At 43.0% G+C, this 22,766-nt stretch overlaps 1 protein-coding gene across 8 annotated transcripts in view; it reads left to right on the top strand.

Annotated features, from left to right (window-relative positions):
• MICAL3 (microtubule associated monooxygenase, calponin and LIM domain containing 3) overlaps positions 1-22,766 on the top strand; it is a 181,965-nt gene that overhangs the window by 21,621 nt on the left and 137,578 nt on the right. For 3 of the 8 annotated variants that reach the window (XM_079774881.1, XM_079774882.1, XM_079774884.1), the window contains exons 13-18: positions 3,382-3,578; positions 5,308-5,420; positions 5,516-5,578; positions 6,038-6,208; positions 7,919-8,002; positions 19,464-19,650. In XM_079774881.1, the coding sequence (XP_079631007.1) occupies positions 3,382-3,578; positions 5,308-5,420; positions 5,516-5,578; positions 6,038-6,208; positions 7,919-8,002; positions 19,464-19,650 (815 nt within the window). Of the gene's footprint in view, positions 1-663; positions 1,701-3,381; positions 3,579-5,307; positions 5,421-5,515; positions 5,579-6,037; positions 6,209-6,300; positions 7,795-7,918; positions 8,003-11,063; positions 11,163-13,234; positions 13,292-16,297; positions 16,406-18,774; positions 18,883-19,463; positions 19,651-22,766 lie in introns of those variants that run through there. The other 5 variants (XM_079774887.1, XM_079774888.1, XM_079774883.1 and 2 more) reach the window with 5 other exon arrangements.

The following is a 22,766-nucleotide window of genomic DNA, read 5'->3' as shown; positions in this document are numbered from 1 at the left end:
AATCAGTACAATAGGATGACCCCAAGTCACCTGCGGGTACTGGTGCACCCAGGCTTCCACCACGGGCATTCTCCCAAACAAGAATATTTGGAAACAGAAGCAGAGCAGGTTGAATTATTTTGGCTGCCTGTTCTTTTATAAGGTTCACTTAAGGGCCCAATTTTGGTGTGTTTATTTTAATGATTCCTTAAGAAATCCTAAAGGATACAGTTCCTATTTATATTGGGTTATGAGTTAATGAGGCAAGAGCTGTAAAAACAGCCTTGTATAATGTGATTTAGGAATGGGATTTTTTTATTGGTTTGGATAAAGGTAAGTGACCTCTGTGCTCTTCTACCTTAGTTTATGCACAGCTGACAGTAGGGCTTACCCCACCAGGAAAAAAAGGGGGTGGGGAGGTGTAAGATTGGAGTCGCTCAAGGATTTACTAGGTGTACCGGTTAATAATGCGGATTTTTTTCCATAGATGGAGTTACACATATGTTGATATATATGTGATTTGATATGTATGCTATTTTGTAATGACAACAACTTTCAAAACTTCATATGTCAAATTTTCTGAAGTTGTTAACATCATAGATATTTTTATGCTTAAAAATGTTGAATTTTGTGCCAAAAAAAGAGCATTTGTGGGAAGTTTTAATTCATTACTTTATTTTGAAGAAAAGTGCTGCTGAATACTTCAGGAAGCTTATGGTGAACATGCTCCATCTCAAGATACTTATGAACGCTGGTTTAAACACTTTAAAAGTGATGATTTCTATGTGAAAGACAAAGAACGTCCAGGTCAACTGAAAAAGTTTGAAGACCAACAATTACAAGCATTATTGGATGAAGATGCGTGTCAAACTCAAAAACAACTTGCAGAAAGATTAAACGTTGCTCAGCAAACAATTTCCGATCGTTTACATCAATAGGAAAGAAAGTCTTTTTTGCATCGAATGTGACTGGCGATGAAAAGTAGATTTATTTTGAGAATCCCAAATACACAAAATCATGGGTTGATTCAGGTCAACCATCAACATCTACTACAAGGCCAGATCGCTTCGGAAAGAAGACAATGCTCTGCGTTTGGTGGGATCAGGAAGGTCTGGTGTATTATGAGCTACTAAAACCAGGTGAAACTGTTAATACTGATCACTACCGACAACAAATTTTCAATTTAACCACACTTTCATCATAAAACGGCCAGAATGTGCCAGAGGACACGGCAAAGTAACGTTGCTTCATGATGAAGCACCATCACACACTTCAAAACCAGTTAAAGACACGTTAAAGATCTTGCCTGGGAAGTATTAACCCACCCGCTATATTCACCAGACCTTGCTCCTTCAGATTACCACTTGTTCCCATCGATGGCACACGCACTTTCTGAGCAGCACTGAAGAAGTGGAAATGGTTTGCCTCAAAATAAGAAAAGTTCTATTGGGATGGTATCCACAAATTACCTGAAAGATGGGGGAAATGTGTAGCTAGCAATGGACATTACTTTGAACAAAGCACTTTTGATGTTTCTCTTGAAATTATCGTGTTTTCTTTGATTACAAAATCTGCCATTATTAACCGGTACACCTAGTAGGCTGACACAGCGAGCAAGGAGGAGGGAAGTTTATTAGAGGGAATAGGGCATGGAGCCACAACCAGGGAAGGTTAGGACTCAGCCCTCACTGTCCTTGGGCTTGAATTTTATGCACAAAAATCGCAAGGGGCGGAGCCTGGGAGAAGTAAGTGTTCTAGCCTGATTAGATGGAGTTCATGGTCCTTCGGACTGATTGGTGCTGGCCATTGAAGCTGTGGGCTGTAGGCGGCCGTTGTTGTCGTTGGCCTGCTGTCTCACCCTCAGGTGCGGCTGCCTCCTGCTGTGCTGGATAGGGTGACCGCAGGCTGTTCCACGAAATGAGTCTGGGGCCACTTCCTCGTTCAGGACTTTCTAGTCCGCCTGAGCCAAATGCTCTCTGCTGGCCTGTCAGGAGGAAGCGGGAGAGCTTGAGAAAGATTGTGATAAATGACAAAGAAATGCTTAAAAGAAGGGCCAGGTGAATCAGTTCTACTCCCAAAGGAAGGCAATAAAAAAAGGATGGAGTCAGAAGTAACTGACTTCAAAAATTGGTTTTAACACCCACCTGGGTTTATTAACTTCATGAACTCTTCGTTTCAGCCAACTGTCTCTCAAATGTTATTGGTCATAAGGAAAAACTGGCTAGAACATTTGGCTGGCTGATGGCAAATGTGTCAGGCACTAGCAACAAAACAAAACAATTAGTGCTTCCCCGCTTTGTAATGCTTCATCAGTATTCTCTTACGTTAAGGATGCACTTTCTGCTAACATACCTCGTCAATCCCACAAAATTCAGGGAGAGGGACACATTCCTGTTGGAATAGACCAAAGGCTGTCTGGAGAAAGCCTACGTTATTTTCTCGTAACAGAAGACAGAGCAGTGAGTAGGTAATTTGGCACTGTTTAGACCATGGTGACTTCATTCAAGATGAGCCTTGAGATTATGAGGTTTAAGGAATTTTTTGAAATGGAGTCAGTAGGTTAGCACAATGTAAGGCCTACCCAGTGCATCTGAAATCACCTGAAGAAGAGTGTTCTCAGTTGTTACTTACGATTGAGTAGTAAGAAGCTTGAAATCTGGTGGGAAATGTTTGTTCATCTAAATACTTGGGAAATTTTAAGAGATTTAGCAATGGAAAAATCTTTTGAGCAAAGTTTTGGAATTCCCTTTCAAATAGAAGGCTGAGTAAGGTTTATCAGAGGTGATTTAACACAGCTATAATAGCTTGTCAGGTCCAAAGGACATTCACTATGCATAATAGTCCCAGGACTTTAAAAATAGTCTGATCCAAATAGGATTTTTATCATTATTTAACATCTATAATAATAAAAGGGTAATATGCTAATTAGACTGGATGTCCTTCCGTAGGAAGCCAGGGCCAGAGGAAAGCCAACCCGGGTCCTGGATGCCAGAGGGAAGCCGGTGCTGGCAGCGGGGGGGAAGAAAGGCCTACTGTTGCACGAATTTCATGCATTGGGCCTCTAGTTAGTTTAATAAACATAGATCACACACAAGATGCAAGGGAATAATATTAATGATAGTTCCTTTATTGAGCTTACTATTTTAGTAAGAAATTTATGTAATTGCAAAAATTAGGATGGTTTTTTTTAACTTTCCCTCTTTTTTTTCTTTATGGGTAGATCTTTAATCATTTTTTCTCCTTGAGGATGATTTATATTTCAAGTTTGCTCTCAGATTTCAGTGAAGCACTGCACATAGGATTTTAGCTGAGCAACCAAGAAATGAGGAGACTTCTTGATACTGTTTTCTGGTGTGGGGACAAACACTCCATCTTGATATGTTTTCTTATCCTGTTTCTCAGAGATTTTGATTCTTTGGATGAACAAAATGTGGAGAAGAATAACCAACTGGCCTTTGATATTGCTGAAAAGGAACTGGGCATTTCTCCCATCATGACAGGCAAAGAGATGGCCTCAGTGGGAGAGCCTGACAAGCTGTCCATGGTGATGTACCTGACCCAGTTCTACGAGATGTTCAAAGACTCGCTCCCCTCCAGCGGTAAGGACTGAGGGCTCTGGTGTGGGAGTCTTTCGTGTTCTCTGTTGTTGCCTGGCTTGCTTGCTTTCCCTGTGTCCTACATGAGCACCCACAAAAGCAAACTTGTACTGTTTTTACTGGCCAGCTATCAGGGTAAGTTCCTGGGATTTTGCTCCATTGTTTTTTCCTTCTCAACCACTCATTCTTACCAAAATCTTTCTCACTATATCTATAAATATGTAAAAATCATTCCTATCCAGAATTTTTTTTCTTGACTATTATTTTCTCATACTCTTTCTTTCTGAACCAGCCTTTAAAATATATATATATATATATATATATATATATATATATACACACACACACACACACACACACACACACACTTTTTTTTTTTTAAATTTTAGAGAGGGAGGGATAGATAGAAACATCAGTGATGAGAAAGAATCATCTATCGGCTGCCTCCTGCACGCCCCCCACTGGGGATCGAGTCCACAACCCAGAATCAAACTGGGACCTCCAGGTTCATAGGTCAACACTCAACCACTGAACCACACTGGCCTGGCAGAACCACCTTGTAACACTTTGCAACCTGGCTTCTGTCATTATTCCTCTGCTAGATTGTTCTCCTTGGTCATGAACAATCGCCCATCCATGTTTTTTCACTTCTCATCTCTTATGTCCTTGGCTTTTTGCATTGATCAACATTGTGGAATAACATCTTTTGTCTGAAACTCTCTTTTCCTGGCTTCTGTGATCCTGCACTGGACTGGCTTCGTTCTCTTCCTTCAGTAACTGTTCCTTCTCTGGCTTCTCTTTCTTCTACATTTTAGTGTTTTCCAAAAATCTTCCTTGACTCTCAGCCCAATATCTCAGTCTGTCAGCATGCTACAAAAAATACTTCTGTTGTCATTTATTGTCTCTTGGAATAGCATAATGATTAAGAGTGTTGACCTAGGTTTACATCCCAGTACTAACATCTGTTTAACCTTAGGCTAGTTACTCAGTTTTCCTGTGCTTCAGTTTCCCCATCTGTAAAATGGGGCTTTTTCTATATATAACTAGATTGTGATATACTAAGAAGAACGTTTACAAAACGGAAACACTTAATAAATGTTAGCAGTATATTATTAGTTTCAATTATTTAAAAAATTACTATTATTACTAATAAAACATTGGAATCCACAGTTTGTGACTCACCAGTGTCTTCCAGCCCATGTACTCTCATAGATAGATGTTTGTAGCTTTTTCTGATTAGACACACAGTCTTTACAATGGAAGTCCACAGCTCTAACATCAGTGTACTCATTCATGGAGAGCCCCCTTAGTGTGCAGGCAAGTGCACGGGGTATGCATACACCAAACCAGTGGCCCTTCGCTGCCTGTCCTCCCTCCCTTTCTCTCTGCCCTGAAAGTTTATCTCAAAGGTGAGGCTTCAACACTCTACTGTAACTTGTATCATGGGTGAATTCCAACTTTTGAAAAGCAAAAATGGAGGTTTTTGTGACTGACGTGGATGGGGAAAGAATTGGTATTGTGTATGTTGATGGAAAAAAGAAGGCTCAGTGTATAAACCTAAGTATGCATTTTCTTTGTAAAATTTCCTGCTAAGTTCCTCATACTTTTGTCATAGCAGATGAACCTTTAGAGCTTTTGGAAGTTCTGGGAGCCACCTGCAGGCAAGGCAGTTCTGGCCCGTACTTTGAGGCCCCCTCTAAGGCTATCGTCGAACGTTGCTTTCTGTCCACAGATGCCTTGGACCTGAGTGCTGAAGAGAAAGCAGTCCTGATAGCCAGCACCAAATCTCCTATCTCCTTCCTAAGCAAACTTGGGCAGACCATCTCTCGGAAGCGTTCTCCCAAGGTAAATGGAAAAGGTTGTTGTTTTTCACCAGCTGCAAACCCAATGGCGAGATATAGTGACTAGAATAATGCAGTTTGGCTACTCTCTTGGTATAGGACAAGAAGGAAAAGGACTTGGATGGTGCTGGAAAGAGGAGAAAGACCAGTCAATCAGAAGAGGTGAGAATTATATGGGATTTGTTAGAATGGTTATACTCAATTGCCCTTTTCGTCTTAAAACCTTAATTTTCAAATTGATGTTGCTAGATCTTTTTATATTCACCCTTTATGAGAATTTTTGTGAGCAGCTGCTTTTTCTGTGGGCTTTTGCCTTTGTTTATTTTTTTTGTAGAGCGTCCAAGGGAACACACACACATGTGCACCAGAGCTTTCCTGTCTCTTTGGAATCACACATCTGGCAAAGGGCATTGGCTTTCCTGGGGTGTGATAAGCCCAGTAAAAGTCTGAGTGCCTCTTTGTGTTCCGTCTTGAGATTAGGACTTTGAAGAGAGCTGTTACGGTTAGCCTAACGCAGGAATACCAGCCTCCGTGCGAGGTCCTCGCTGTACTTCTTCTGTGAGGGAAGGGCATTTGGGGGCTTCTCTGACAGAGGCTGGTTCTCTGGTGTCGATTGATCAGGAGGAAGTGCCCCGTGCGTGCAGAGGAAGATCCACATTAGTGAGCACTCTGCCTGACAGGAGGACTGATGTCACACTCAGCAACCAGAACAAAGTCAAGTACATGGCAACCCAGCTGCTGGCCAAGTTTGAAGAGAATGCACCTCCACAGTCCACTGGCATAAGGAGACAGGTAAACCCATCTCAGCCTTGCTCATCCACACTTGATCTGGCTACATAGGAATGAGGTACCTTTTCAGTTGAATGAGATGGGATATGTTACAGACCCAAGGACTCATGGGCTCAAGACTGGTGTCTGATTCTCCCCGTGTCTTGACTGTGGCAGAACAGAACATTTCAGAAGCTCCTCGTGCTTTCAGTACTGCTTCATCCTCACCATTCAGGTCTGAGGTATCTGTGACAAAATTCTGCAGAGGGATTTTAAAATTTATATGTATATACCTATTCATATGTATATGTTCACATTTAAATTATTAAAAACATACATGCTTATTAAGGAAAATGTTGAAAAGTATGATAAAGGGTAATTAAAATATCTCAAATTCTGTTAATATTTTGTTATAGTTCTTTCTGATCTTTTTTCTTTAATGCATTCTTATTTTCATAGTTGAGGTCATTCTTATCATACACTTTTCCATTCTGCTTTTTTTCATGTAACTTTGGTCATATTCCCACATCATTCCAAACTCTTTACAAGCACCTTTAAGTGTGTGCCGTACTTCTCTTAACTCCCCTCTAGTGCTGGATGTTCAGTCGTTTCTCATCAACAAACATTCTTGTTATAAACTGCTTTTTTTGTGTTGCAGATGACTTTACTAGGTTCTCCTTGAACTAGGTTGAGAATATGAACTTTTTTTTGTTGTTGAGAATATGAACATTTTAAAGATTCTTCATGGATACTGGCTTGCATTCTCCTAAGTCAGTGAAGGCGAACCTATGACACGCGTGTCAGCACTGACACACGTAGCCATTTCTGATTTCACGCGGCCGCATGCCAAGGATGAAACATTTGCTGCTCCTGAGGATGAAACATTTGCGAAATAATGTTTTTTCCTCAAAGTGACACACTACCCGAGTTATGCTCAGTTTTTAGGCGAAGTTTGACACACCAAGCTCAAAAGGTTGCCCATCACTGTCCTCAGTCATGCCTGAGGATGCTGGACAGGAGCCTTGTCTCTCCTCCCGCTTATCTAAAAGTCACTAAGACTTCTTGCAAGAGGAGATGCTGGGATTTTGAAATTTACACTGAAAGTTTCTTGTAAAAGTCCCTGGTGATTTGAGAGAGCCCATCCTCTGCATCCTTTCCCTCTTTCTTCATCTTCTCCACATGCATTAATGGTTGTTCCTGTGGACAGACTAGGGTGGGCACTGACTTACTGACTGTGCTTGGAGTCTGGCCTTAATAAACTTCTCACATCTAGCCATTGGTTATGGCTCACAGAGAAGATGATGATATTCGTTCCTTGTTGGCTCTGGCAGCCCAGGTCCCACCACCTTGGGAAGGCTGGAATTATTCTCCATTAGAGGAAGTTTGCCTCTAAGAGATAGTTGCTTCCTCATTTTGAGTGAAAGATTAGTTTTCCAAATCAGAATTAGTAGTTTAGGCTTATAACATTGAGCTAGGGAAAAGGATAATGATAATTACAGCTTCTGTTTTTCCTTTTTTTATTTGTTTATATTTGCTTTTGGTTTGGGGAACAGGGTGTTTGCTTTCCTTTATAAGCAAAGCTTTCTAAGAATTCTATGTCTTCACCACCACCCCGGTATATAGATGTATGTCTGTCCTCCACAAGTACCTTTTTGTGTCTTCTACTTTAATATATTTTATTTTGTTTTGTCTCCATGTCCTGTCCCCCACCCATACTTGGCCTGTGTGTCACAGCCAACACAAGAGCGTGGGGTCAGCCAGCCGTCCTACTGCCTACCTGAGCAGGGTCTCCCTGCTCCCACCCCACAGTGGAAACAGGTAAAGGAACTGCCCAGAAACCAGAATGGGTGCTGCATCCCAGGCCTTCCCACCCTGTTCCTCCTCCTGAGCTAGCCACGGTAGCTTAAGCAAAGGACATCTCTGTGCCCATTTGAGTAATGACTCTGGTGAAATTGTAATAAACAATACTGTTTGTATTGCATGATTTGTTTAACTCCTTGGGATTTGAGAAACCAGTTAGCAGGGTGGGCTGTCAATTTTATGAAACTAGCAGAAGCTATGTGGTTAATTGTTCAGGTACCCTAGCCTTTGGGGTTTTGCTATTATAGCGTTTATTCCAAGTTGACTTCTTGTTCATATGTGTCCTTATGACCATATTAAATAGGAAAATGTTATCCAGGAAATCGTCTTGAACTATAATTTTTATTTGGTTCAGAACCTAGACAAAGATTCTTGTTATAAAGCTGCTTTTGTGTGTTGCAGATGACTTTCCTAGGCTCTCCTTGAACTAGGTCGAGAAAATTGGCATTTTCTTGGTGTTTTGTATACATTTAAAATACTCTTTTTAGAAATTTTCACTGAAGTAGTTAGTTGTCGGATCTCCTAGAGAGCTGCTTCTCATAAGCAGTACAGACTAGGACAGAAAGAGGAGGAATGGCACTGGTTGATAACAGGAAACATTAGAGGGACTGGAGGCCTCTCTGTACCTCCTCCACATCACAGCTGACAAGCTCCTCTCCAGTGGGTGCACTGGAATTGTCTTGTGGGTTGGTATCATTTAAGACTAAGATTCTGAGAGGTCAAAGGAATATGCCTTCGATTCCTTCTTCTGCTAAGAGTGACAGCTATTGCTGGGAAGCACTGAGGAGTGACTGGGTGGGTAATTTTTTTTCCTAACCTTTCTTTTAAAAATATGCTGCATTAAAAGCAAGCTCATGAGGCTGAGATGGAAGCTTGGGAACAATGGCCAAGCTCATGAAGCCAAGCTGCCCCTTTCCCTCTGCTTGGGGGAGATTTGTGCAGGAGTGCTCATTAGAAATTTACTACCATTTTCTTTCCTCACCCTTTCCTTAAAGTCTAGGTGGAAGGTATAATTAAAAGGTAATCTTCAGTTGAGGATCTGCAGAAGGGGAACATGAACTCTAACCCAGACCTCCTGAACTTCAGATTCTCAAGTACTCACAAAGGCATCAGAGAGGGAGAGCAGAGAGGAAAGGAGGGCAACTGTAGTACATGCAGAGGGGTGAACAAATGACCCAATGGCATGTGCCTGGGCCACTGCGGGTAAGCTTGCGAAGAAGTCTCAGGGGCAGGAAGTGTGACCCAGCTGAGGCCTCTGTCCTGGTGAAGACTGGCACATCAGCTCCCTGCCTGATGCAGCCATCCTGAGGGATATAAGGAGCTTAGTGCTTATGGCCTTTCTTGTGTTTTTCATGTTTATGAAGGATCTGGCCCCTCTGGCCTCATGCACAGTGCTACATGGAGACAGACAGCTAGCTTGTCACCTGGGTAAATAGATGGTAAAAATTAGTGAAGTAGAATACTGCTAAGCTGTGCAGGCAGCAGACTAGAGCCATTAAATCCAAACATGGGTTCTGTGGAGTGGGTCCGGAGATGACAGTTAGAAAGAGCACCTGGGTGAATAAGTGAGAAACCATGAGCAATGAAAATCCTGTTAGATCCTGTGTGCTTCTTGTTATATAGAGTTGGGAATTGTAAATTTACTTGGCTGTGAACTATAATTCACAGTTCTTACATCCATGTGAAATGTATTGTATTCACATATAATTTTTTCTCAACACTATAGCAGGAATGGTTTCATGAATCTTGGCCTTGTAAATGTCTCTGTAAAAAGATAAAACATTGGAAGGCAATGCCAGATGCTACAGAAACCTAGGGACAGGGACTCCCGTGGTGCATTGGAGCCCTCTGCTTCTGGCTCACCCTAACTGCCGACCCCATTTAACGCCCTTTAGGAATTGGGCAGGGGCTGACTGGCAGCATCTTATCATGACTCACTTTGTGTTTCTCTTGAAGTGGTTCAAGAGAGGCAGGAGGGTATGGCAAGCACAGCAGTGATGGCTGAGTTGGCACCAGGACCGGTTTTTACGTAGGTCATAGTATGGGAGGGAAATGAATAATGATGCTGCTTACCTGTGACTTCTGATTTTTTACCTTCCTGTGGAAACATTGTGGCTCCTCCCTCGCCACCCTTTTGTCTTTTGATCTCAGAAGTGCATCCTACAGGCAAACTCCTCATTACCCAGCCTTGGTTTACAATTAGGTTGTCATGGGAAGTGGGAACAGACAGGGGAACTGCTTCCCTAGTCCCACTAGTTCTCTCAGACCTGTGTGCTGGCCCCACATAGTCTTTCTGGGCTCAAGGAAGTGAGGATTCCTCTGACCTTGGAGTATGTGATTATTTTCTAAGTCCTGCAGGGTTCTCTCAGTCATAGATTCTCAAGGGAAAAGATGGGACAAGATTGGAGAGGGATAAGATGGGGAGATAATCTGTGGACATAGGTATGGCTTTCAGGTAGTGGAAGATACTTAATTTTTATATCCTATTTCCTGTACTTTCTTGCATTTCCTTGGTAGTTTTCCAGAACCTTTTGAGTATGAGGGGACTCAGAAGAGGAAATAATGGCAAGGTTTTCTCATAGTTGGTCCCGAAGGAGAATGCTGCTCTGCTCCTGTTGGGTGGCAGGTGATAAGCCATTGGAAGGGTCTGCATGACTCCCTTCTGATGATGGCCTGTGTGTCCTTTCTCTCTACTTATAACCAAAGTCATTTCTTCTGTCCTCCAACTTTGATGATATATAGTCTTGATCCCTGGTGGTTTAGAAGGTACTACACTGCAAGTCTGTCCCCAAGACCAGCTGCACCTAACAACCAGCGGGAGTCTGACCTGAAGACCAACAACAGACTGTGACACACCACCCTCCCTGACCATACAGTGATTTGCTATTGAGGATGGAGGGGCCGGGAAGGGGGCTTCTGATATGTTTTTTTCAAATACCCCTTCACCCTTCCAGAACCAGCCTAAATGTGGCCACTGTTTCACCAGTCTTCTCTCTGTTTGTGTCTGTTGGTATAAAAGCGACGCGAAAAGGAGCATTCTCGGACCTGCCCCAAAAAAGTGATTGCACTTTCTCCACCCCCTACTCCACCTCCCTGTCGGGCACATGGCGGCCAGCAGGTGACCTCCTCTGCATGCTCCATTGTCCTATCTGTGTCTTTCTGCCTGCCTTTGTAGGTGGCTAGGGTAGAGACTAAATCAGGACTCCCTCCTTTCAATTACAACTTAAAAAAATAGAAAAACCATTTGTAGAAACCATTTTTGTAGCAGTAGCAACCTTTATTGCTACAAATGAGCAAATTCCTGATTGGACCTCAGAAGAGTACAAATTACATTCAAACCCTGGGTGGTTTAATCTAGACCCATGTCATGGGAATACAACCATACAATCACAAACTAAAATTTAAACTATATTTGTCACAGACATGAGGTTCAAACCCTGGAGAGCAACATATTTTTATATAACCCTATTTAAAGCAGCCATTTTTGCCTTGCTACCGAAGGAGATTGAGTTAAGATAAACTTTTGGAAGCTTTTTATAGGGCTTCACTCTATGGGTTTGCTTCCTTCTGATTTTGATAACCCTGCCTCTTGCTTATCCAACTTCTTCCAACAGACACTGCCCTTCCCATCCACCCCATTCACACTCAGGCAGATCATTCGAAACTGCTTTATAGTAGAGTTAACTGGAGCAACAAGGTTAACGAGGATGACAAGCATACATTTGTGGCAAACACTCTTACATAAAGTATATTTACAGAATTGCTTTGCTGACCTTTGTAGTATATTGCTATAAAGTAAAATACAAATTTTAAACGTAGGATCTATGGGAAGGCATTTTCTCAACTAAGGTGGCCTATTTTAAAAGTGACACCTCCATAATGTGTCTGATTTTTAAAGGCCCAGCCTGTGCCCCTGGGTCTAAGAACGGAGCTGCTGTAGGTGTAGTGCTACCCTGTCCCATATCTCTACATAAGAGCTAATATTTAGGAGCATTCACTGTGACCCAGGGAGTATTCTAGGCTCTTTTCATGTGTGATATCAAGCAGTTCTTACAATAACCTTACAAGACGTACTATTATCTCTATTTTACAGATGAGGAGACTGAGTCATAGAGTAGGGAGGTAATTTGTACAAGGTCACACCGATGGGTCCAGGAACAGATCTGGATGGTGTGACTCTGGAGCCCAAACTCTGGCCTCATCCTGCCTGTGGAGACAATATGCTCATGGGCTCTGGACAAGAGTAGCCATACCAGAAGCTTTGGATCAGTTTCCCACCAGAACGAGGCCATAGGTGAATTTTCATTATCCAAAGAGTGATAGGAGCGGCAGTTCCTGTCCCCCCACCCCTAGGATTGCTGCTTGAGTGGTTGCCTCAAGTCAGCGGAGGCAGCCATGTTCCTGCCTTACAGGTTCCTACCCAGTCATGTGTATTTTCCTGCTTACTGAAAACACTTCTAGTCTTTATCCTCTTCTCTCTTGACAAAAATATGTGTTTGTCCCATGTTCCTATGAAGGGACCACTCCCCATCCTGCACTTCCCTCTGGATTTTTCTAGCAGTCATGTATTCCAGCCAATTTCCACCTCCCACCTTCCCTTTATGCTGTCTATGGAAAGCTTCACCCTTTAACCTATCTCTCCTTTTAAACCTCCCACTTAATGCCTCTGATTTTGTACCACCCTGTGAAAGAAATATGTTTGTTCCACCTTTATACTAAGTAGTTCTTTTTTTTTTAAAAAAAAAGATTTTTATTTATTTTTAGAGAGAGAGAGGAAGGGAGTGGAAGAGAGAGAAACATCGATGTGAGAGCAACAACTATCAGCTGCCTCCTGCATGCCACCTACCCGGGATCGAGCCTGCAACCCAGGCATGTGCCCTGACTGGGAATCAAACTGGCAACCTTTCAGTGCACAGGACGATGCCCAACCAACTGAGCCACACCAGCCAGTGCCGTACTAACTAGTTCTTTATTTATTTATTGGGAGCCCAGGTGGGCAAAATAGCTGTACCAAAAGTTGTCCTTGGGTCACCGGGTTTGATATAGATGGGATTGTGGTTCCTTGGGATGGGGCTTAGTGGAAGGCCGGGGATTTGTGTTGAAGTGAACTCTAAATTTCTGGCACTGTCACTTAGTAGTTCCAAATAGAGCATTTTGATGGAGCTTAAATTTTTGCTTTGTTGCCAACAGACGTACAGGGATCTTGATGCTGACAGCTGTGGCAAGCAGAGTCCCCATCATGAGAGGGTAAAAGAGCATGAACCATGGCATGGGATGCTGCTGAGAGCCACACAGTTGGGACACGCTGGAGGGGTGGGGGGCAGAGGGAAGGTGAGGATGGTCCCTTCTCCCTTTGCTTTTTGCACTCTTTCGTCACCCAGCCAAGAGCCAGAGTTGTTGTTTTTTGTTTTGTGTTTTGCTAACAGTGTTGATCCTTGCAGGTAGCATTCACCCACCCAGAGTTCAGATCAGGTATGAATCTGTATTATTCTAAAAAGCCCAATGACTTCCCATTTCTGCCAGCCTTTCTCATTCCAATATATGTGCCGGTGGCAGAATAGCATTTGACTACCAGGTATGACTTAGGGCAAGGCTCTAGATCAGGCGTCCTCAAACTACGGCCCACGGGCCACACACGGGTGTTTTTGCCGTTTTGTTTTTTTACTTCAAAATAAGATGTGTGCAGTGTGCATAGGAATTTGTTCATAGTTTTTTTTAAACTATAGTCCGGCCCTCCAACGGTCTGAGGGACAGTGAACTGGCCCCCTGTTTAAAAAGTTTGAGGACCCCTGCTATAGATCAAAAAGCAGGAGGTATTTGCTTAGCTCTTTTGACAGTGGAATAACTTGAGGTAGAAATACTGAGAGAGTTCTTACTGATGTAGGGATTTCTCACGTATGAAGACGACAGAGGGGAAAGAAGGTGATAACAAGATAAGGTTGCAATTAAAAGGCTTTAGCCAATCTTTCCTGAAAAACTAAAGGGGGAGATTACTGTTTACACCTGGCCATTGTATAATTTGATGAAAAGCAGAGATGGCCCATTTTAAAAAGCCTGCTTATATTATTAAACTCTTTTTGGTTGTTATTGTTACCTGTAAATATGACCTACGAGTGGCTGTAGCTGTGCAGCTGCTAATTTCACATGGATCTTTTTTTGTTGTTTTGTTCCACATGGGTCTTTTGAAAACTTTTACCTCCCCTTCTGCCTCTGCTCTCTGAGAAGTGTAATTATGGCTCAGCAGCAAACCTGGTTACTTCTCGTATCTATTGGGAAGTTAGCCGTAGTGCTGTCTTCCTATACCTTGTCACTGAGCCAAAAGCAGGCGGGCTGGACTGCCAAGAGCACTTGGTACCAGGTGCTGGGGTAGCAGGAAGGAGACTTCCTAAAGTGGAGAGTGGGCATCTTTTCATCTCTTCACCCACGGCCCAGCTCTGCTTTGTTCAATCTTGGCACTGCTTCCTCTCACGAGCTCTGTGTGTGTCCAGCCTCTGTCTTTTTCCCAGGCTATATTCTTCTCAAAAAGAAAACTAGCCATTTCACTGAGTGGGGCAATGCCCTACATTTTGGGGAATATATGTTTAATGAGGTTTTAATGATTTTTACTGAAACTGTGAAATGAAGAATGGAGAGAAGTATCCTCCTATATAATAAAAGGCTAATATGCAAATTGACCTAACAGTGGAGTGACTGGTCGCTGTGACACGCACTGACCACCAGGAGGCAGACTCTCAACACAGGAGCTGCCCCCTGGTGGTCAGTGCACTCCTACAGGGGGAGCGCCGCTCAGAAGCCCTGAGCCGGGTTCATGGCTGGCAAGTGCAGCAGCGGTGGCTGGAGTCTCTCCCATCTCTATGGCAGCGCTAAGGATGTCCAACCCATGGGAGCGGGCCTAAGCTGTCAGTTGGATATTCCCTGGGGGCTCCTGGGCTGAGGACCCCCCCCCCCCAGTGCACGAATTTCGTGCACGGGGCCTCTAGTTTTGAATAAAAGGAGAATTGGGCAGGGAGAGAATATTAGAAGTCTAGGGCTGTGGTGCACAGGAAGAAAGATAGCAAAATTGCAGGGAGCTTTTTTCTTCATTTTACCAAAAGGCTGGTTTCCAGATTCTTTAGTGCAAGCTCCTGTCTAGATGTTTTTAAGGGTCACTTATGTTCTCTTGCAGGACTTTCTACTATCCCCTAATTGTGCCTGTGCACTCACCTGCTCTCTGCCCCACCATCTTCTCAACTCCTCCCTTCCCCCATTAGCTTCCATTGCTCTGCCACCCCTGGGAAAGCTTTGTCTTCTTTATAGTCGTCTACAGTGATCTCCCCTGCTCCTCCTTGGGCCCGCGAGTTCTGAGTTGAGAGCCTATGAGCTGGCTGAGCAGAGGGTGGTGACATTCACATTGTCACCCCTCTAAGCTATGAAGTTAGTGTGGGCTGATGTAGCAGCGCAATAGGTCTGCTTAGGGGTAGGGGGACAGAGGGTCTCCTTACCATGATAGTACTCTTCTCTCCCCTGCAAGTATTTCACCCTGAACCTGCTAGGAAACTAAGCAGTCATTGTTAATGCCCTTGGCCACCTTCAGTGTCAAGGGACTGACTGCATGGGCCTCTCACTGAGAGGAAGATCCTGACCCACTTTTGTACACATACTGCATGCAGTCTGCCCAGGACTTGGGGGCTCAAGTCTTTTCTCCAAATAATTTCTGGGATTTGTCTGGCTCCTTGGTGAGAAGAGTTTCTCTGAGCACTAGCAATAGGAGGAGGAAAAGCAACATCCCTAGGCTTTATGTAGAAGTAGCAAGCTTCACTCTAAATTTGCTGTCTCTACTGTCTGCTATTTATAAGGCTAGTGATAGGTGGTAGTATCTCCTGCCCAGGAGAAATCCCAGCTCAGGCTGGTGAGAGACTGTGCAGAGCACAGAGTATGTGGGTGAGCAGGACTGCCTCTGGCCACCTTTTGGCTGACAGCGTTATCCACATGGGGAAAATGAAGTAAGAACACCAAGAGATGACGGGCTTTTAGAGTGCTCGTGGCTATGGTGATCATATTCTAGCACAAGGAGGAAGGGTGAACTAAAAGCAAAATGCAAGCCTTGATTGAGCCACTCATGCTTCTGGGTACTAAGGATATGTCTTTACTATGTATTTAAATAACGGTCTAAAGTTTAAAAGGACCCAAAACTGGCCTTATGGTCAGGCCAATGTGTAACTTACTTAAAACGTTTCCTTTGATTTTTTTTTTTCTCCATCTTGTATTTTATAGCCAGGGCCTGAACCTTCTCGACGATTTTTTGTCCACCAGTGGGAGCTTTCTCTTAATCTTCGCTCCTCCAGCCGCCCTGCCTCTCCTTCCTCTGACTCCCTCCGACAGGTAGCAGGCCTGGAAATTGGCAAAGCTGTGTTTCTTCTTAAGCCTCTGCTCACGTCACCTACACAAATGCCACCTGGCCCCAGGGGTATTGCAGAGCTCTGAACTTTGCTTGTCTCCTATAGGAATCCAGTTGTGTGTGTGTGTGTGTGTGTGTGTGTGTGTGTGTGCAACAATCTGTTTTACATTTGGGGTTTGTAAGCATAAACTTAAGTTTAAGAAGCTACTAGCTTTCACTGCATCAAGTTTTTTGACATAAACCCACTTTTATTATATTTCAACTATATAAAAAAATTATAACTATTTTTCAGCCATTAGCTTTTTTAACTCCAAATGTCTTTGTATGAATATGTATTACAAAATATGAACCACAGTGTAATTAAATCTTTTAAATGGAGTGGTGACTATGGCAGTGTCGTGGGTGCGTCATGAATTGTGATCATTAAGGAATGAACCCTGCTATGTCCTACAGGGGACCTGAAACAGCTGTACAGTAGTTTACAGAGAACAGAGGGCCTCTTTGCCTTTCCTATTTGTTTCATATTCTCGTGCCTATAGCAGATCATGGACTATATGTGTGGAAGCATGTGCATGTGTGGCAGAAAAAGTATAAAGCCAGGGATTGCTATGTCGTCACTATTTCTTAAGAATAAGAAGAAGGAAACCATCTGTTTTTTATGCCAGAAACAAATAGAACTTCTTTTGGGGGGATGCTTGTCAGTATTATCACATCACTGAGAACTGAATGTGACAAATGCTTTGCAGGCCGGCAGCCCTGAACTGTCTTTACTGATTATAGGATGTACTGACAGTGCTGATTTCTGGTGCAAGAAAAGGGCTTGTTCAGTTTCCCAGCCTCATATTTGACATCTGGCCCACGCCCTCACTTACCTGTTGCAAAATGAATGAAGCTGTTAAACAATCTGCTCAACTCTGCCTGCTGTCTATCTGTTCCAGGCCTCAGCTCTCCTAAAGACTTTAATCTGAAGAAAGTTTAATTTAAGCCACTTGTTATTCTTAACCACTATAATGCTATAGCATTAAAGAGCAAATAGCAACAATTCTTGAAAACCTCCTTAACTTAAATCAAAAAATATAACTCACTTTTCAGTTCCAGCTAAACCTTAGAGAATTGTTTGCCCATTTTTACATAAAGTTAGTGTTCTCCTACAGTGCTTCTCTTGTTGGTTCCTGCTAGCCCAGAGCATGCCATTGCTCAGGCCAATGATTCCCTCACACATGGCTTTGTGTTTGTCCATGCAAACCAATTTCTAACCAGAGTTATTGGCATCCCCAAGGCAACTGCTTCTGGTGTGCTCTAAGTCAGAATTAGAATCAGGCTCCTCACACTTGGCAGGCAGAACCTACTCCACAAAGTTTATGAGAGGAGTGTCACACACATTAGGTGTCTTGGCCATCTCCACTGGAAGGGTAACCTGGGCGTGGATCTCTAAAGGACTGCCAGCAAGACTGACCTCTTTCCCTGGGGACAGGCTTGAAGTTAGGTTTCCTAGCAGGAAGGTTTACAATGGAAACTTGATAGTTTCTTCCTGTTACTTCAATATTGAGTAGATTGGGGGTTTTGTCTTGTTTCAACCTATAAAAAAAAATCCTGTGGAATAGAAACATATTCTGACAACCCAAGACTAAACTGAGCAACTTGTCTATATGCTACAGGTGTTAGCCTCCTGCAGCTGTGTCTAAGATGCCCAACCCAGTCTGGAGGGCTTTGGTGTTAGTGCCTTGGTGGAACACAAAATCAACAATGAGAATAGGCTGAGAAAGGGTCTTTCAGATAAAGCTCAGGAATATTTTATGTATGTGACAGGGCTTATGAGTGAAGTATTAATAATGAGGAAGAAAGTTATCTATTAGCCAAGTAGAGAGTCAGCCTTTGTAAGAATGAGCTTTCTAAATGAGGAAATAACTTCACAAGCCTCCAGACCCTTGAATCATGCTGTCAACAGTCTGACATCTGCTGTTTGGATGGGCATCATTCCTCTCAAGTTCTCTATATGTAATTTGAGTCACCAGGATATAGGCCCTTCTTACTTTCTTCTGTATTTGCATTCATTCCAACTTCCTACCTCCCCATTCCACAACACTGTATATTCCAAAAAGACCTGAAAGACTATGCTCTTCCTTAATGGATTTAATTGCTCCTGCCTCTGCTGATTGCTCTATGTGGACATTGACACCTGTGTTTCTCACCACCTTGTTTCTTTGTCTGTACACTGTGTGGGCATGGTTTGCTGCTGCACCCTGTATTCACTTTATACCTTTCAAAGGGTTTTTTCCTGTCTTCTTAATTTATTTATTTTTTCCTTCTCATTTCCCTTCATTCTGGTCATTTTATAATCTCCAACCAATAGAAGTATATAAAGATGTACACGGGTGGAGTGAGCTCATTGGCTGAGCAGATAGCCAATCAGCTTCAAAGGAAAGAACAACCCAAAACCCTTCTAGACAAGAAGGAACTGGTAAGATATACTAAGGACACTATCTGTAGATATAACACAGCTATGGTAAACACACCTCCTTCATTCTAAGTAGTGTAGTAACACACAGTATGTGCCAAATGGTATTTTTTTCGAGGTTGTCTGAATTTTGTAGCTGAATTCCTAGGATGGTGATAGTTGTTTTAATTAGAATGTTGTGTGGGAAAGCATACTTAATATCTCTAAAAGTGATTGCTCTAGAGTCCAGGGGACCCACACCCATGTAGAACTACATGAACACTTAATATATATTTTTATGTTACCTTCAAAAACAGTTGTCAAAATAACTTGGTTTGATTTTTATAAAATTCTGTGAAACAGACTCAGGTTTCTCCTGGCTTGAATCACATGGATTCAGAATCCACTGGTGCTGTGTGCTATGTGGAACACATGGGACAGTCACTGTAGTAATGCAGCTGCTCTTTGGGAGAGCCAGGAGCAAAGTGAGCATCTTAGTCAGACTCCGAAGAAAATCCCTTAGTGAGGGTTGGTTTCACCTAAGAAAGGGTCGTGCACCTCCCGGAGACATTGCCCTGACATGTGTGCCTCACATCCCTTTATAGGGCTCAGTAAAGAAGGAGTTTCCACAGAATTTGGGAGGCAGCGACACGTGCTATTTTTGCCAGAAGCGGGTCTATGTGATGGAGAGACTGAGTGCCGAGGGCAAGTTCTTCCATCGGAGCTGCTTCAAATGCGAGTACTGTGCCACCACGCTGCGCCTCTCGGCCTATGCCTATGACATCGAGGACGGTGAGTCTGTTTGACTTGAGGCCATACTTAGAAACTGAACTTAGGGCCCTTTTTTCCATTTGAGCGGATCTTATGGCCTCTTATGCTCTTATGTATACATTTTATCATTCTGCCTCTCCTACCCCTTCCCATTCGTCTCCCTCTAGTCTTTGTTTTTTTCTCGAAAACTCTTATAAATAGTTCACCTGAGTCATCAGGCTGTATCATAGCATTACTATGATGATGGCAATGAAAATGGCATGCACTTACTTAAGTCACTTTCCTGGCGTCACAGACACTTGCTTTCTTACCTCAGGTGGGATGTTAAGCTGTAAGGGACATGATGTGGGTAAGTCTTTCTTGTCCCTACTTTAGAGAAGGAAAATCACAGGCCTATGAAAGCCACATTTCTTGCCTAAGATCAATGACAACAGGTTGAAACCACATCCCACGCCCCTGCGTTCTCAGACTTTTGCCTCCTGAAAATGACACCATTGTGCCCACTGTTCCCACATCTCTGTAGCCTAGCATCTATCTGGTGAATTGAGAACTCATGGCACAGCGCTGAAACCTTACTTACTGTGGTGTTCAAGTCTTGGCCTTTTGTGATCGTTAAAAGTCCTTGATAGGGCAGAAGATAGAAAATTATCCAAACAGAAAACAATGCCTGATAGATACAGATAACAATGCCTGCCATCTGAGACCCTTTAAGGTTAATCAAAAAAAGGTCACACTGATGATCCTACATCCCTGTCTGCAAGATGGTGTAGAAACTTCATGAAAGTTAGTCTTACTGATTCAAAAGGAACGAAAAGCCCTAGATTAATAGGAGAGGGAAGTCAGTCCTCATAGGGGTGACATTAAGTCCATCACATCAATAAGTGTTTTCAGGAGATAAAGGATACAGGAGAGGGACACCATGCAATTAGGAAATAGTTACTTCCGTCATCCAGACCCTCCTCCTAGTGAATAAATAGGCTGTCAAACCGTCAGAATTAACCAGAAAGGAGCCAAAGTGGTGAACTGAGAAAAGTTAACTTACCATTAGGACACCTGTTCCTTTTGTTATATTAGTGAAAAGCACCACCCAGGGAGGAAAAATCTAAGACAGTTGTCTAGATAAGAAAAGTATGGTATCAGGTCATGTATTTTCTGTTCCACTGTTCCCGCACACCTGCTCTTTGAATAACAACTTTGATCTCCAAGGTTTGGGGTTGGTGGATGAAGCTCACTCATTGCCTTTTTAACTCTCCTCCTTGCTTGGATTATTTTAGCCTTTTACTGTATAGTCTGCCTTGAAAGAATCCTAAAAAGTCCAGCCAGTTGGTCCACAGGTATTTTTGACCATAGGCTATGGGCTCATTGTTGCCACATTTTCTTGAGGACACAACTAAAGTGTGAAATTGCTTTAAGGAGCTTATATTCTGATTGGAATGATAAGACAAGGGCAAGTGAGGCAACAACAAAGAATGATAGAATATATGTTAAGGGCGGAATTATGTAGTATGGATTATAACGTTGTACAAGTTCAGAGGAGGGAGGAATCTTTGAAGTCGCTATTCATTAGGAATGACTGAACTGACCTCAGGCTCAACTCAGAGAGTAGAGGGAAGAGATGGTATATGAGGCAAGAGGATGAAAGGAGCTCAGTGAGAATGACTGTGCTGTGGGGACAGGATGCGTCTGGCCAGCCTGGTAAGTGCATTGCTCTTGACACTGAAGCAGGGAAGACAATGGGTCTAAACCAGCTCCCCAAATTTTAACCCCAAAGAACTTTTTATCAGCTCCATCAGCTCAGCCTCTCCACAAAGGACAGGTGAACTAAAGAAAAAAATGGAACTTTAGGGGTCCTAAAATTTTAACCTGGTCTCCAACCAAGTTACTGTGTGATTCAAACTCTGACTCTATCTGAGCCTCAGATAAGAAAAGAAAAGCTGGGGAAGTTGTGGCTCAGGACAAAAGAAAGTACCCGGGCGCTGTGCTGGGCCTTTAAAGTATATCAGGTCATTTCATCTTTATACAACCCCAGAAAGTGGCTAGTTTTGTTATTGTAATTTTACAAATCAGGAAACTGAGTTCAGAGAAGTTAAAAGTTGCTTGTCCATAGTCACACAACTAGTAGGTGCTAGTTTGCACTAAATGGCCTTTCTAGTTAGATGTTCTGGGAATGGTAACTCTGGGTCGATGTCACCTCCAGACTGGTCAATTGAGAACTACATACTTCAAAAAATTGTGTGTGTTTTACCCTTGTCCCTGTTTATTCTTCCTTCAGCTCTTTTAAAAGGATACAGACTGCCCTAAAAGTAAGCTATGCTTTCTCTTGCCAAATACTAGCTTATGTTTTACTGCTGACAACTCTGAAGACAAGAACTCCAAGTCAGACAGTATTTGCAAGTCTTTCCCTGTCATCTTGAGGAGAGAAAACACATGCTGCCTGCTGAAGTGGTCTATGAAGGGCCACCCTTAGTAGGCATAAGCCTGAAATAGTCTGCGCTCTTCATCACTGCCCATCCTACCCTGACCACCACTGCATCTGCCACCTTGACTGCTGGTCTCTGTGGCTCCACCATTGCCCCTACAGTCTGCTTTCATAAAGCAATCCGGGGGATGTACTAGTAAGTCAGATCTTACCAGTCTCCTGCTTTGTTCCCTTCCTATCTGCTGCAGTTCCAACAGTCTTCACAGGCTTAGAGCTTCACTTGTCTGTCCCAGCCTGTATCTCCAGTCTCTCAGCTTTAGCTGTACCCTGGCTCATTGTATTACTCCCACACTGGGCTCTTTTTCATTCTATAAACATGGTTAGCCATTGCTACCTAAGGACTTGGCACTACCTGTCTCCGCTCCTGGAATGTACTTTCCCATATCTTCTCAGGGTGGGCTTCTTGTCATTCACATTCCCTCATACTGTACTCTAAGCATGTCAAACTCAAAGGCTAACACGGGCCAAATAAACAATGTTTAGGTGTTTGTGGGCCACAGAAAAACAAAAGCTTCCATTTTCATAGAAACATGGGTTTGTTTCAGTAGAGACATGCTGAATACAAAGGGCTGAAATAAGTGAGTAATCGTTAACATAAAATAATAGAACATTTTAGTAAAATATTTTTAACATTAACTTATCAGACACTGAATAACTG

Source organism: Cnephaeus nilssonii, assembly GCF_951640355.1.
Source record: "Cnephaeus nilssonii genome assembly, chromosome: 6".
Taxonomy (NCBI): Eukaryota; Metazoa; Chordata; class Mammalia; order Chiroptera; family Vespertilionidae; genus Cnephaeus; species Cnephaeus nilssonii.
The sequence above is the reverse complement of the archived record's forward strand: the minus strand, read 5'-3'. Positions and strand labels throughout refer to the sequence as shown.